Consider the following 17,356-nt stretch of genomic DNA (forward strand, 5'->3'; position numbering starts at 1 on the left):
TCTCCTTGTCTACCACCACTATATCTGGTTGGTTTGCTAGGACATGCTTGTCAGTTCGGATGTAGAAGTCCCAGAGGTTCTTACCGCGGTCATTTCCACTGACCTTACCAGGAGCTTTCCACCAGTGTTGTGGTTTATTAAGGCCATACTCATCACATAGACTTCTATACACAACACCTGCGACATGATTATGCCGCTCAGTGTATGCGTTTCCTGCTAGCTGCTTGCATCCACTGATGATGTGTTGGATGGTCTCAGGTGCATCTTTGCACAGTCTGCATCTAGGATCGTCTCTAGTGTGATAGATTTTCGTTTGGAGTTGCCTTGTTGGGAGCACTTGCTCTTGGGCTGCCATGATTAGCGACTCTGCATTGGCCGTTAGGTTTCCTTTCCGAGTCCATTTCATCCGTTTTGAACCAGTAGCCCATTTTTCACTGCCTTGTCCTGGTTCAGCTACAGGCAGCGCGGACCTTGTTTGACCGGGCGACGTCCGAGCCGGCATGGCTTTGGTTATTGCACTCATCATAGAGGTTGTAGACATTATACAAGCAAGGGTCTTGTCCAAGGACCACCAGAAAAGTGCAGTTGTTGGGGTTTGAACCGAGGACCTAATGATCACGTTCCCGATACCTTACCAACTGCACTATCTGTCCTATCTGTCCTATATATATATATATATATATATATATATATATATATATATATTTATATGGCATGATGGTTATATATATATACTAGTTAAATGCCTGGCGTTGCCCAAGTAGTGAAAAGGTCTTTGCACCGAGAATTTATTATTGTTTAACATATAACAACAGTTACCATTCTCACTTTCAAACTTCATGTTATGACTAGTACAGTCTAATACTGGCAAGATGGTTAGTTGAAGCACAGGAGCAATTGCAGCTGGATGCCCTTCTCAACACAACCAATGGTTCTTGAGGGATTCGAACCACTGATACATTGATCACAAGTCAGCGGACTAACCAGTAGACCATGGCTTCTTACTTGTGTTTACTGATAAAACAAATAAAAAGCTGACAAGCAAAACTAATTTTCTAACAATTTCAACAAGTACAAAGTCTATCGTTCTACTCCTTGGATTTATCTCATAATGATAGAAGTTTTTGAGATAAATTCGCTCTGATTATTTGTAGAATATTATTTCCATGAAGGACCCAAAATATTTTTTCTTAGTGTCCAAGCACCAAAACCTCTCATATTATAACCGAAGGTGCACTGTATTAATTAATAGTAAAAAGCAAACATTTGGCATGTGCGATCACAAAAAGGATCTATGTGCGGTATAAGTGAGAGCGGTGGGAATGCTATGAATGGCCTAGCCTTATGATTATGCAAACTTGTTAGTAGGTTTGCGATTTTAATGTCATGAGTTCAAATCTGGTACGAAGAGAATTTTCATTGCTAAAACTTTACCAGCCATAGCTAGACAGATAGATGACCGATGACGACAGCAAACTTTGAGGTTCATATATATAGGTATATTGTATACGTCGTTTTGAGAAAAATTAAAAAAGAAAACTCCAAACTCCGCCATTTGAGCATATTAAAATTATATTATTTTTGATCAAAGTTTTTTTGCAACGGCTGCACTGTTGTTTTGCACTTGGTGCTTGTCAAGCTGTTTGAAGAGCACCGAGCGCGAAACAACATTTTATCCGCCACGAGAAACTTTTAGTAAAAAATCCTCTAATCATATATACGTATACAGAAATATATATAAATGTATATAATATATATATATATATATACACGTATATAGAAATATAAATGTACATAATATATATACATGTATAAATAAAAGAGCCGGGTCAGTCCTTTGTACTCACAGAGAAACAGAATGTAGGAAGAACTATGCACGATGAATTTTATAAATGGCTTCCTCATGAGTTTTCCAAAGTGGGACTTCGGTGCGATGAGGTAGAGTGTTGCGAGAATTGGAGAGAGCAGTCCAATTGCCGTAATCATGAGAATTCGGTAGACTATGTGCTGCCGCCTGAAGCCTGGGAGACCCTCAAACCATATGGAAGCCAGGAGTTGCTGACAGTGGGGATGCGCTACAAACTGTTGAACAGAATGAGTGTGACTATTCTGGAATAAGATGTTGAATATGTACTAGTTTTTGACTTTGACCACCGTCATTATCTTGTATTTGTATATAGCTGTTGTCATACTCTTTGTTCATATTGACTTACTCACCTGTTATGTAATTGTTATGTAATAATCCTTTTACTCGCTTGTCTCACTTATGTAGTAAGTCAGTTGCTGTTTAGCTTTCAAATATATAAGAATAATAGGTTATGGGCCCAGACAGGCAAACAAAGAAGCTGTACATGAGTTTGATACCAGAAAAAGGGTGATCGGCTATTATACTGACTGACCAACGACTGGTGAACCAGGAGTTAAACAATTGATACCATGAACAGTGAAACAAGCACTACTGAACCAGAACATAGATTCTACCTCTCATTCTACAATGGATAGTGATAAATGGACAATAGATAAGTTGGACAGTCAGAACTATCAGACATGGAAGTTCCAGATGAAACACATTTTGCTGCTAAAAGATCTATACGATATTGTGGATGGTACTGAGAAAGCACCAGAAGGTTCAGCTGATCAAGCGCTGAAAACTGCTTTTAAATCCAGGTATCGTAAGGCTTTCTCAGTAATTGCTCTATCTGTTAGTACTGAACTTCTCTACTTAATAACAGATACGGAAGCACCTGATGTAGCATGGAAGCGGCTGCAAACCATTTTGAACGTGAAAATGACAATGGCTGTGTATGCAATGAATTTACATTTATCACTCATCATAGCAACACGTTTTCATTGCACAGTAGCTCACCCTGGCTAATTGACTCTGGAGCATCGTGTCATATGACACCTAGCAGGGAAAGTTTTAATAGCTACAAGAAACTAGAACAGATAGAAATGGTCAGCCTAGGTGATGGTCGAACAGTTGAAGCTGTGGGAGTTGGTGTTGTAAAAGTGATGCTAAAGCTCAATCGTAGAGTTCAATGTGCATCTGCATTTTACAATGTACTTCATGTCCCTCAGCTAACAAGCAGTTTATTTTCAGTTCGAGATGCCACTCAGAAAGGCTACATTGTTCAGTTTGGCCATACTCGATGTTGGATTAAGGATGCTAGTGGTCGAGTTAGGGCCATGGATCACTAGCTAATAAGCTGTTCAGTCTAGACTGTGTACAAACTGAAACTCAATATGCAAACACTGCTAGCGCAGAGATTTGGCATCAACGTCTAGTACATGTGAATAACACTACATATAACTCTGAAAAAACTGAGTAAAGGAAATATAGTCTGTGCTACAAGCTTACCTGCAACAGACATTTCTTTTTGTGAAGGCTGTGCTGAAGGAAAGATGACTCGTAAACCCTTCAAACCTGTGGGAGATATCAAGGCTACCCAGAAGCTGGAACTAGTGCATTCTGACGTTTGTACAATGGAAACAGAATCAATTGAAGGTAGCAAATACTTTGTTACCTTTATAGACGATTTTTCTAGATGCTGTGCTGTGTATTTTCTTAGAAACAAATCTGAGTTACCTGAGAAGTTCAAAGAGTTTGAAGCACATACAACCAACCAATCTGGAAAAACCATTAAAACACTGAGATCAGATAGAGGTGGTGAATACTTGTCTCAAGAATTTACCGACTACTTGAAATCTAAAGGTATTCATCATGAACTCACATCAGCTTACTCACCGGAACAAAATGGTGTTGCTGAGCGAATGAATAGAACTCTGTGTGAAGCAGCGCGTTCAATGTTGTGCCATGCTAAATTGTCAAAGCAATACTGGGCTGAGGCCATTTCTACTGCTGCCTACGTTAGAAATCGGCTTCCTACTTCCTCACACAAGAATGATCTCACACCGTATGAGAAGTGGTATGAACGCAAACCCAACATAGACAATCTAAGGGTGTTTGGATGTATTGCTTATGCTCATGTTCCAGATCAACTGCGACAGAAACTTGACAAGAAGTGCCAGAAGCTAAGGTTTATAGGATACAGCAAACAGTCAAAGGCATACCGCCTGCTTGATGAATCGACTGGTAAAGTCACTACTAGGCGAGACGTGGTATTTGATGAAACAAACTTTACAAATACCGTTAAACCATCATGTGACCAATATACAAAGCAGAAATCTATTCTTGTTGAACGTTCAGTAAATGAACAGACAACTCCAAACCTATCTGGACAATGCACTGGTGAAGGGCAACAGCGACGCATATCTGCTCGCGAACGTAGACCTCCGGTTCGCTATGGAATTGATGAGTATGTAAGCCAGGCTCAACACGTCGCTCATCAAGCTGGTCACATAAATGAACCAGAGACATTCTCAGAGGCAAAACAAAGCTCTCAACATAAGGAATGGATAGAAGCTGCTAGGTGTGAGTATCAGTCACTGATAAATAATAATACCTGGAATCTTACAGAGTTACCTCAAGGACGTAGTGCTGTTGGATGCAAGTGGGTGTTTAAAGCTAAACATCGAGGTGACGGAACTGTAGAGCGATTCAAAGGTCGTCTAGTGGCTAAGGGTTATTCACAGCAGCATGGAATAGACTATCATGAGACATTCTCACCTGTTGTTGGTTTTGCAACAATTCGTACGCTACTGGCATATGGCCTTAGTCGCAACATGTACATTCATCAAATGGACGTTGTAATTGCTTTTTTGAATGGCAGACTTGATGAAGAAGTCTACATGTCTCAACCAGAAGGTTTTATTGAACCTGGATCTGAACATCTTGTGTGTAAACTCAACAAGTCTATTTATGGACTGAAGCAATCCCCTAGATGCTGGAATCTTGCTCTAGATAGTTTTCTGAAGTCTATAGATTTTTGTCAGTCCACTACTGACCTATGTGTATATGTTAGAGATAGCAATTCAGGCATCAAAACTATAATGGCTGTATCCGTTGACGATCTCATTATAATGAGTGATGGCGATGCATCATTAATGCAAGTGAAGCATGCTCTCTCAAATCAGTTTAAAATGAAAGACTTAGGACCACTGCACTATTGCTTGGGGGTTAATATTGATCAACACGAATCTTCAATATCTTTAGATCAACAGTACTATCTCCAGCAAGTCATCAATCGCTTTGGTATGCAAGACTCAAACCCGGTATCCACACCTGCAGACATAAATGTTAAACTCATAAAATATGATGGAATCAGTAAGCCTGTAGATTCAAAAAAGTATCAAGCAATGGTTGGTTCACTTTTATATGCTTCAGTTGCAACACGTCCAGATATAGCACAAGCAGTAAGTGAAGTGTCAAAGTACAACTCATGTCCAACAGAAGCTCATCTTACTGCTGTAAAGCGAATCATACGCTATATCAAAGGAACACTGACAACTAAACTTTGCTACAACAAGTCAGATGAAGCTAAAGTCATCGGTTATTCCGATGCAAACTGGGCTGGAGAGTTAGATAATCGATGTTCTACTTCAGGTAATGTGTTCCTAATGTCAGGTGGAGCTGTAAGCTGGCAAAGCAAACGTCAAAATACTGTAGCCGTCTCAACGGCAGAAGCTGAATACACAAGAAGCAATGTGGTTACATAAGTTACTCAATGACATTGATGGCAAGGATGCTCATATGCCTACAACATGCATGGTTGACAATCAAGCAGCAATCGCTATAGCTAAGAACACCGCAACAAAATCCCGAACAAAACATATTGACATCAAATATCACTTTCTGAGAGAAGCTGTTGCAAATGGACACATTCTTATTAAATACTGTCCATCCGCTGATATGACTGCCGATATCTTAACCCTATGCAGAGGCCGTTTTGTAGTACATCGGCAGAACATGGGGCTAACAGATTAATAAGTGTGCATGTCAAAACTATGTGGGAGTGTTGAATATGTACTAGTTTTTGACCTTGACCACCGTCATTATCTTGTATTTGTATATAGCTGTTGTCATACTCTTTGTTCATATTGACTTACTCACCTGTTATGTAATTGTTATGTAATAATCCTTTTACTCGCTTGTCTCACTTATGTAGTAAGTCAGTTGCTGTTTAGCTTTCAAATATACAAGAATAACATAAGATAGCCGTAGAATCTGATTGAGTTGTCGAGATAAGCTATTCATTCAAGTTCTCACAAATGGGTACTTGTATCAAAGGCTTTATATTATTGTAGGTGAACTTACACAAAATTTTAATAGATTTTATGAGAAAATATCAGTATTTTTTAACATTTGTGATTGTTTTCAATGTTTGAGGTGATCTGACTGCTAGGATGTTTTAAGATTAAAATCGACAGAACTTGATTGCAATTAAATCTCAGAAGCAAAACGCCGTGCCAAAATGATGTCACTAGCTGCACGACTGCCTGTCTCTCTCGTTATTGATATAGACTATTGCCTTTCAGTTGCAGCGTTAAACATATATATTCTGTTAGTCTTGATGCCAGAATGCAACATCATAAATACACTTTCGCTTGAATTTGAGGGTTTTAATCATGATCCAATTTTGTCGATTTTAATCTTGAAATACCCTGGCAGCCAGATCACTTCAAACAACAAAAGAAAATGCTAGAAAAATACTGATACTTTATGATAAAATCTACTAAAGATTTGTGAAAGTTCGTCTTTGATAAGCCTTCTATTAGTGGCCTTCTATTAGTGGCCTTCTATTAGTGGCTATCGATGTTGGCTGAAATTCTTCAAAGCCAGTTTAGTAACTACATAGACCTATTAACTATACTATTAACAAAGTATAGTTAATAGGTCTATGAGTAACTATTTCAAATGGTTTCAAAATTTTAAAGTTTTTGAAAAGAGTTTGTTACGTAAGAATAAAGGTTATCATATATAATAGTTAGCTTTATGAAAGTAGACAAATTAATTGAAGTTCATATTGTTAAAGACGCAAATGACAATAGCCAATAATAATTTACAAAGAATAAACAAGCGGCTCTTTGATGTATAATCTCGGTGGAGATGTTTTTCAACCACAACAACATGAATTGCGTTTCGACTAAAATCTCCATTTTTGTTTAAATGAACATTTTGGTTTCAAACATTTTACATAGTTTTAATGATGTGCTGTGTTATGTATAACTGAGTCATAGACAGCTTTGATGACAGACCAGCCAAAAGAATTAACCTATAAATATTGCCAGTTTTATCAAATCAACATAAACATATCTACGAGGGTTGGCGTCTCTGTTTTAAACTTTTGTCAAAGTGGTTTAAAACTTCATTTGTATGTCTGCTCTACAAACAAATGTTATATTACTACTCCTACTTGGTCAGACTTGCTAGCTAGTTAATGTGGATCAGATTTAAAAAATCCTCATGTTATTGTGATTGGCAGTGGTTCTAAGGCTAACCTCTTTTTGCTTGTATTTGATAGCCAACCGAAGTCTACTCAGTGTCATAGCCTCGGTGTCTACAGATGTGACGGGGCTCTCAGTGTCGTGGTTAAGGATAGTCTCCAACTCGGCTGACCCTCTAGTTTGATGTAAAAGATCTGTGGCAAAGTCTTGTACTTGCTTTGATAGTTTCTTGTAGGTTGACTTGAACTCTGGTTCAAGCTGAGACAGGGTTCTAAAGTTAAAGCACTCTGGATTAAAACCAACAGTCTGAAAATAGCTGCTATATAATATAAATTGAAATAAAACAATATAAAAAGTAAAGTATATTGTAACATAGGATGATATGCTACAATAAAATGCATTAAAATAATGTGATCTATAAGATGATACATTTAAATATAATCATTACTATAACTAGAAATTCCACTGTCATACAGCCCACGACCAAAGAGATATTGGAAAAAAAGAAAGGGTACTGATGGTTGAGAAATGAAATATTAGCACTCAAATGGCACTGCAGAGCAATAGGATAACTGCAATGGTAGCTGTAATGTACTGGGTGTTATTATATACAACAAATAGCAATAATGAAAGGAAAAGATTATATGTTTATATTTCTCCCCCTGCAATAGGAGAAATGCAATTTTGGCCAATATTAGAAATAAAATGCACTGATATAATTAGAATAACCAATATTATTAATATAGTAATAATATAAAACCAATGCACAATTTTGTTTACATTTCAAAACGTCATAGCTAGCAATATCAAGAAGTTGTGATATTTATATAGATTTTTAGAAAATCTGTACTATGTAGTCATTGTTCTGTAGTCATCCAAACTTATAATTAAATATTGTAACAACCTCATAAGGATCGTTAGAAAAAAAATCCTCGTCATTTCCTTTACTTACACTGCGTTAGACATCAGTTAGAATACCAAAGCACTCAAAAGTTTCTAAAATGTCAGTTACTTTGAAATCGGCAAAAATGAAACAATTTCAGTACTCCTACGTTAATTACAAAAACCTTTGGCAATTCGACAATGCTATAGACTGGTAAAATGTGCACAATTATTTTTCCATGAAATGTGCACGACTTAATCGTTCTATTCTCTGTCGCTCGGCGTTTCAATTTCCGGCCTTAACTTTTATTAAACCAAGCTTGTCAAGCGTTTTGTGAAAAATTTTAACCAAATTAACTTGTCTATTTGTGTATAATCCGTTCAGATGGGTAAGTTTTAAGAATATGTCGACACTTTTCAAAGACTTGGTAATATATTTGAATAGGTTTATATGTGTTTTGTATCGTTATTATACTTTAACGACTCTACAAAATGATGGTTAAATTTGTTGATGAGATTTTGAAACAAGGGTTCATCTCATTGTTAATGAATAATTTTTGTAAGTTGTGTGCACATGCATTTATCATAAAAACTCTCAAACTTCGCATCCGCTCTGGTCGTGGAAGAAAAGCAGTGTTCGTCTGTCTGTCTGTCCAAAATCACGCTAAAAGCATTAAGAAAAAAGCGCCTCGCACGAGAATCAAACCCTGGGTGTTAGATTCCTATGGAAGCGTGCTACCACCACACCACTCGCGTACCATTTCATAGGATAATTTTTTATATACTGATTACTCATGACGATTTTTTACAGTGCACAGAGCCGGCAAGCATACTAATATAATAAAATGTGATACAACATAATTTTCTATAACATAATGGAATATGAAACTTGCAATATAATATAACATTTACAACATAATACAACATTAATGTGCTATGACATTATATAACGTAATATAGCATTCTACAACATAATATATGACATTCTGCAACAAACCAAAATGTAATATATGGTAAATTAACACAAAGTAATGTGCCGCATACCTTGATTTAACGCAATATAATGTAATTTAATTCAACTTGATGCAGTGCAATGCAAAAGAATACAATGCAGTCCAATGTACATGTATTTTAATGCAATGTGATATAATATTGTAATGCAGCTTGAAGCTAAGTAGCATAACAGTATAACATAGCTTAATTAAATTTAACGTAGCAAAATATAATATATATATATTACATTATATAATAATTTAATACATATTAATGAATATATAATGACATGTTTTATTAATATATTTACTGTAACAAAATATTTATAGTAATGTATATTATAATGAATGTAATACAAAGTAATACAACATCTTATAACATAATATATAATGTAATATGGCATAATATAACACAGTATGATATGATATAATATACATTAATACATTGTAATATAATATTGCATTTCAACTGTATTATGTAATAAAACAATAACTATAAAGCAGCCCTATGAGACACTAAGACTGCTAATACCCCACTTTAAACAGTTATGATTATGTTTTAAAACAAACCTTTTGTAAGCGCTCATGGTGGATTATCTGGCTAAAATATGGTTGGTTCATTTGTACTTCTAAAGTTTATAAAACTCACCTCAGCTCCCAACTTAGCTCAAACGCTGTCAAGATGGGGTCCCTACTGCTGAGGCATATGAGACTTGGGCTAGCCAGAGCTTTGTAAGCATTTATCCTTGACCTTCAATAGACAAATATACCAATATTTATATCTATGCAATTTCTCAATGTTTTCTTTTTTATCAGAAAGAGTGCTAAAGTACACTTAGCATAAGGTAGTCTCAAAAGCGACCTTAGAGGTGTTTAAAGGCCTCAGAAAGTGTGGTTTCCTTACTTTGACCTTTACTGGAAAGGTTCAGTAACCTTTGAGTATATCTGCAAATTTTTAGGAACAACAGAATACATTAATTTTTATTAATTACCAGCAACTAAAACAGAGTTAAATGATTCTTCTATGGTTTCCAGGACGGATTTATCAGGTTTTATATTAGCTATATTTGTTATATGAGCCAATATAATCATCCTTTTAAAGATAGACCGAGTTTTTACCAAAACTGAGTTCATGAAAGTCTTTCAGTTCATAGACTGATGGCCAGCCTTCAAAAGCTAAAATATAGTAAAGTGAGAGGTTGTATAGAATTGTAGATAAATTTTAGAGATAGTACAGAGTAGGCAGAGGTTGACTATATATTTTTCAAAAGTATTGTATAGAACCAAAGTCGATGAACAGTAATAATAAAATTCAAGAGAAGACAAAAACAGAAGGAAGGATAAAACCATGAGATGTAGACATACCTAGAATGACAGAGGATATCATCATTACTGTAGGCTATGCAATCTTTGCAAGGGCACTGGACGTTGTGAGGTTTCATTATTCTGTCCCCTCTTTCAAGTAAGATCTTGATAATCTCATAGTTGTCTCTATGGGCGGCAAGCATGAGGGGAGTGATGTCAGGGGTGAACGAATCCGACTGCACCTCTTCTGGCTCTGTCTACACATACATTTATGTGTAAAAATTATATGGACTATTAGGGTGGTTGTTTGTAGAAATTTTCATAAGTTCAACTCAGTAAAATCTTTGATTTGAAACCTAATTTTTTAAAGTAAATTCAAAAAGAGATCTTAAAAAATGAATAGCAAAAAAGGCCATTACAAACAGTCATGTGACAGTCATGAGACATCCAATCATAACATTTTATATGAAAAATACAATAACTTGAAACTAGCACTACCAGTTTATTTGCTGAACCTTTTAGTATAAATTCACGTAATATAATACAAAACTTATATTATTCAACTGTTTAAATTTATATAAAATTGTTTAAGTACAAACTTCTTGTTATTCAAAACTGGTGCACTTCTAACAAACTCACCTTAAATGTTGATAAGACTAATTTCATGTTACTAAAAAACCTTCCAAATAAATTTCATCCAGCTAACACGCATACCTTTTTCATTTTCAACAAACCAATTTGTCAGACAGATCACACTAAATTTTTAGGTATTTTCATTGATTCTAATCTCACTTGGAAAAAACACATCAAATATTTACTAAAAAAACTGAGACCCTTATCAGGCTTACTCTACCGCACATCCGAATATTTACCCCGCCAACCTCTGCTTTTATTATACAATTCCATGGTTAATTCCAAACTTTCATATTGCATTGAGGCATGGGGCAATGCACCTCCAACCCATCTTACAAATTTAATAACACTTTAAAAACGCATGATAAGGACCATTAAACAAAACCTGCTTCACCCACACCAAACATCTTTTCAAACCATCATCCATACTACCTATCAGTTCACTGTATTCATATCGCATTATACTTTTAGCCCATCAAAAATTTTATTGTAATTACATCCCTCCCACAATATATGAAACCCGATTCTCAAATTCCTGTCTAAATCTCCCACAATTTTCTTCCCATGCAGGCCATCGCAGGGTGGATTTCCAATAAGCCATTTTTTGGAACCAACTCTCTATTAAAGGCATAGAAAAAGTGGCCAGTTTCAAGAGAGAACTTAGGTTGTACATGTATCTTTTAACATGTGAATAAAACCGATGACGCCAAGCCCAACGCCCCGACTAGCTATGCTATTGCGTATTATAGTCTTCATCACTCCTCCAGCTTTTTTCTTTTGCTCAACTAATTTTGTTGATGAAAATAAATCACAAAACAAAAAATCAAAAAATCAAATCCATTAGTCAGTAACTATTTTGGTTTCTATCTTCCTATTATTTTTTACTCTGGTATTATATATTTAAATACGTGTAGCTACTTATTCACACATATATTCTAATAGCCAAAAGTAGTTTCTATTAATACACATGCAAATATAATTATTTATATAAGTATGTATTTTTTGTATTTTTTGTAATGCATTAGCCAAAGTAAGGCAACTGATCTAGAAAAGCGTAAGGGTTTCCCCCAGTTGTCATACTAGGAGTTGTCTACTACTCTGTTGTTAAAAGAGTGTTTGGATAGCTAAATTGCCATACTCCATGTTGATCGTTTGAGTTTATGAAAACAGTGTAGCATACTTTCTCATTTGTTTTTGCTTTATCATATTTTACATTCATATTATCTTCAAACTTTTATATATTTACATTCACAACTTCAAAAACTTTTTTTCCATTTTTTTATCATTGCATTGTATTATTACATTTTAATATTCACAATTTTGACTATTGAACTAGAATAACCAGTTTAATTTTATTTCCAGTATTATATAACCTTTACATTACATAAATGATTATGACTCTGAGAACATCATTCTAACTAAAACATTAGTTAAACAACTAGGCGGCCAATCACTCTGCAACAAAAATAACTGACAGATGAAGATGGTGTGGAAACTGAAAAGACTTTACATGTACATATCAGTTACTTACATGTACATGTACTCATCACAGAGGAAAAATTATTGAGAAAGTTGGGTGAAAAAATGAAGTTAAAAAAAGTTATTGGTAATTATAAGAGAACAATACAAAAGGTTAAAACATTCCATATAATATTAAATAACAATTAATAGCTTTCTAAGATATGAATATGCCAAAGTCATCACATAGTCTCTCACAAGTTGAAACCAGTTTACACTTTAATGAAGACTTCAGTTTACTTAATTAAATTCTTTGGATAAAAAGAGATTTATAAAATCTAACCTTTGACCTAAGCCTTTTTTTAACAACAAAAAGTAATTTTTACTCAGCTATTCTATCAATCTTCAATTAATAAAAAACAAGATGGGAGACAAGATGGGAGACAAGATGGCCTTTTGTAGTTTTAAAAATAAATGAATACATAATTTAACTCCTCATTTGATAATCACTGCTTACACTCTTAGATTACTCTACTGACACTGTAGTATTTTAACACATGATGCTGCTAAATGTTTATAACGGATCAGACCGTCTAAGTCACATTCACTACATTTTCCAAAAATTTTAAGTTTTTGAGATTTCACTCAAATTTAAACTAGCAAAAAACGGTGTTGTGGACTTGAAAACAAAATTACAGATTTAGTCTGCATGTACAATGATTGAAGACTTGTATACTAATAATATTTTCTTACTTGGATATATGAAATATTTTCGCAAATCTATTAATCTGAAATTTAGTATGTATAACTTTAATTTGCAATATCTTGTGCTTACTTACTTCAATAAAATGACTAAATTACTAATAATTTGTAACTGCTAGTCAGTAACCTATTTTGTGACTTAGATATGATGCTGACTAATAGTGAGTTCCATATAATAAAATCAGTAGGTAGAAAGCATGATGCCTGCCAGACATAAACACACAATGCCAGTTTATGGATGTGTACTCACTTGTTCATGGAGACTTGAGGGCTAAGAAAGAATGATAACAGAAATAAATAATTAAAAGTAAATTTTGATCTAAATAAATTAACCTGAAATAGAACTTTAATATATTTGAAACACAAAATAAAATATACTTAATGGGATACAAGATTAGCTACAATTATATTTGATAATACTGAAGTTAGTGATGGATTTTCACTTTGCAAAAAACTAGTGTGACTCCAAAATTTACAAGCTGCAAAATTGATGTTTTATAGAAAATGTGGAATTTAATGCCAGCTACTTGCTCAATAATTTGCCCACAAAACAAACTTTACAATACTAAAAACTCACTTGATTTCTCAACATTTTTCAACCATTTTTGGAGTTTTTTCAACAAAAATTATTGGTCATTGCTGACACAAACAGTAAAAGTAAAAAAGTTGTTCAGTAGCATTTAGGTGCAAATGTCTTTTACAAGTATATTAAATTATGTTATGAATGTTGCTGAGAAATATTACATGTATGCTATAAATCACTGCTTTGCTAAATTTTCAGCTATTTAAAAAAATAGTTCAAATATTTCTCAAATATATAACTTGATTTATTAAAATAAAAAAATGCAATCATTATTTTATTTTTAAAGTATAATGGTATGTGCAATAATTTAATTCAATTTTAGGCTACATTGTTGGTCTAATTTAAAAAAAAAAGTGATAATTCAAATTAATATTTTATATATAGAAAAACATTTGCTGTGAAACCACAAACTTTACCAATTACAGATGAAACTATAGCGATCTCTTCGACTTTTTCTAAAGCAAAAGGAAAACATCATTTTTTTAATACACTATGGTGTTTGTTGTAGCCTTGTCTATGCCAGTCTATATGTCTATGCCAGTCTATATGTCTGCTCTAATATAACAATCAGCCACTTTGTCATCCTTAAATATATTTTGGATAACAAGAAAAGCGTTGTACTATTAAAACAAATGTTTAAACTTGAACACCTACAAGCACTTCTATGAAACTAAATGTCTAAAAGTACATCTATGAAGCTAATCATAAACATATAATTCTAGGAGCATCATACAAAACTAAAAGAGGTTACTTTAAAACAAATTAATCTCTATCTAAACAGATGGATCAATCCAATATTGATTATTACCTTTCCAAATTTTTGAAGTATTGCATGTAGCTTTTCCTATAAAACAAAGTACGCCAATGTTATGCTCTGATACAATAGCTATCTTTTATTTAAATTTCTGACTAAAAATTTATCTTTGAATGTAAAGATAAATTTTAAAATAAATTTATAAGAAAAGTCAAGCATTAACAAAGATTAAACAAAGTTTTATTAGACTTCATAAGAAAAAATATTAATATATATATATATATATATATATATAATTAATATAGTAATATTATTTCTTATAAAGTCTAATAAAATATATATATTAATAATTAATATTAATAATATTAATATTTGCAATTATTTTATATTTGAGGTGATCTGACTGCCAGGATATTTCACGATTAAAGTCGAAAAAACGCCATAGCGGTTAAAACACTCAAAAGAAAGATACATGCTAAATATTTTGACTTGTAGCTATCACTGCTACAGTTGATATCAGCTATTGAATTTAAGTTGCAGCATAACGCATCTTTATTCTGTTGGGCTCTTTTGCAACTATAAAGGTCATAATTGCATTTTCATTTGATTTGAATGTTTTAACCACAATCAAGTTCGGTCAATTATCATCTTAAAACAACTTGGCAGTCAAGCTAACTCAAGCATAAAAAACAATTGCAAATAATAGAGAAATAAAAACACTTTCTGATTAAATCTATTAAAGTTTTGGGAAAGTTCATCTATAATAAAATGACTGTGCTAAAAATCCTAAATTAGTGAGTTGTCTTCTCAGCTAAAATGAGAGCACAACTCTTTAGAAACAAGATGTAAGTAACATTCAAGGTTAAGATATTTTATAGTTTACGCATGACCCATATCTAATAGAGTACTTTATACTAATGTGTTACTAACCTGAAAAGTTTGAGATTTCTGAGCATTCTGCTGATATTTTAATAGCATCTCAACTGCTTCTACATTCTCTTCGTTGATAGCATGCAGCAGCGCGTCTCTGACCTCTACATTAAATGACAGCAGCAGCTCCATCATTTCTGTATTTTCATACTCAATGGCTAACAGCAGCGCAGACCTGCCAAGTGCATCTCTGCAGTTTACATTTAAGCTTCTATCCTCCTGAAATATGAAATTGTACACCATTCAGTAGACGTCTAGAAATGTTTTCTTACAGATGTAATAATACCAAATTTTTAAAATTTTTTTGTCAATCGATATTTTTGATATGGTTTCAGGCTATTTGACTGTCAGGATGTTTAAAGATTAAAACTTGATCACAAATGCTCAGAAAAAACTATGTGCCCAAACTTGGCCAAAATGATGTGCATAGTCGCAAAGCAGTCTGTCTTTCGTATTTACATTGGCTAATGTGTTTGAAGAAATATCTTTTCAATAACTTGGTTACGCCAAAAGCGTACAAATATTAAATTAAGCAAAAAGATTAAACAGCTGAGAAACATTCAGATTTAATTTTGTTTAGCTAGTAGAAATAGATTTTACAGCTACATTTCGACATGTCATTTACGTGAAAACTATTTTGATAAAAATGATTTTAAAAATAACTTTATTATTAGAAAGTTTTAAATGAATCGTTCACAGTTAGAACTAATGTGAAAATTTTTGCAACTGATAGTAAATACACCAAATGCAGTCAAATAAATGAGCTTAAATATGGCTCATGCACACGCACGCACGCACACACACACACACCACATAACACATACAACAAACGTATAAACGCACGCACACATACACAGATGCACCTACACACACGCAGATGCACACGCGTGCACGCAGGCATGCGCACACAGGCATACACCTGTATGCGCACGCACATACACACACACGCACACATACAAATAAGCACAAACGCACACATGCACACACATTCCAGACTGAGCATGCATACACTAGAAATGCCCCGAATCTAAAGTCGACAGATGATTCAGATTTCAATTCAGGTTTTTTGTTGTTGCATAGATAAGTGACCAGGGTATTACAAAACATATAAATATTAATGTATTTATTTGTATGTATTTATTCATGAAAGTTAGAAACATATATTCACATACTGTGCATGTAGTAACAACATAGTTTGTTTTTCAAAAGTACAAAAGAGCAATGTCAGCTTAAGAACAGCCTTTTAAAATTATAGTAAGTCTTCCTATAGTTTACTCATAAAGAACTAGTTCATTAAATGATCTCTAGGACCATTATTATTTAAATAAGCTTCAAAAGTTAATATGTAAATAAGTATCATAAAAGCGAGAAATAAATTAGCTTCACAACACAACTAAACCAAAGGAGAACAACCCAACAAACAAACTAAGCATTGCCAGAATGAAAAGAGATATAGATAACTTTACGGATCATCTGCTCAATTTACTTTCATAACGCAAGCAAATATAAATATTACACTTCATTCTTACTCACCTGCTGTGTTACTTTTTCCGTGAGCCGCTGTAATAAAATTCATAGCTGTAATTGGGAAATACTACACTTTTTATTACATCCTAGCTAAAGCAAAAGTTTTTCTCAGCTAGACATGAAATAAATAGTGTGGCAAACCCGTAATTCATTAGGTAAGAGTAAGGAACTTGCAGCTGATGATCT

General features: G+C 33.9%; 1 protein-coding gene across 1 annotated transcript in view; it reads right to left on the reverse strand.

Annotated features, from left to right (window-relative positions):
- LOC137407123 (short transient receptor potential channel 4-like) overlaps nucleotides 1-17,356 on the reverse strand; it is a 60,056-nt gene that overhangs the window by 15,236 nt on the left and 27,464 nt on the right. The window contains exons 4-9 of the mRNA XM_068093723.1: nucleotides 15,644-15,859; nucleotides 13,627-13,647; nucleotides 10,584-10,765; nucleotides 9,868-9,969; nucleotides 7,399-7,615; nucleotides 1,848-2,082 (exon numbers count right to left, since the gene is read on the reverse strand). Coding sequence (XP_067949824.1) covers nucleotides 1,848-2,082; nucleotides 7,399-7,615; nucleotides 9,868-9,969; nucleotides 10,584-10,765; nucleotides 13,627-13,647; nucleotides 15,644-15,859 — 973 coding nt within the window. The remainder of the gene's footprint in view (nucleotides 1-1,847; nucleotides 2,083-7,398; nucleotides 7,616-9,867; nucleotides 9,970-10,583; nucleotides 10,766-13,626; nucleotides 13,648-15,643; nucleotides 15,860-17,356) is intronic.

The sequence above is a fragment of the Watersipora subatra genome, chromosome 10, assembly GCF_963576615.1.
Source record: "Watersipora subatra chromosome 10, tzWatSuba1.1, whole genome shotgun sequence".
Classification (NCBI taxonomy): domain Eukaryota; kingdom Metazoa; phylum Bryozoa; class Gymnolaemata; order Cheilostomatida; family Watersiporidae; genus Watersipora; species Watersipora subatra.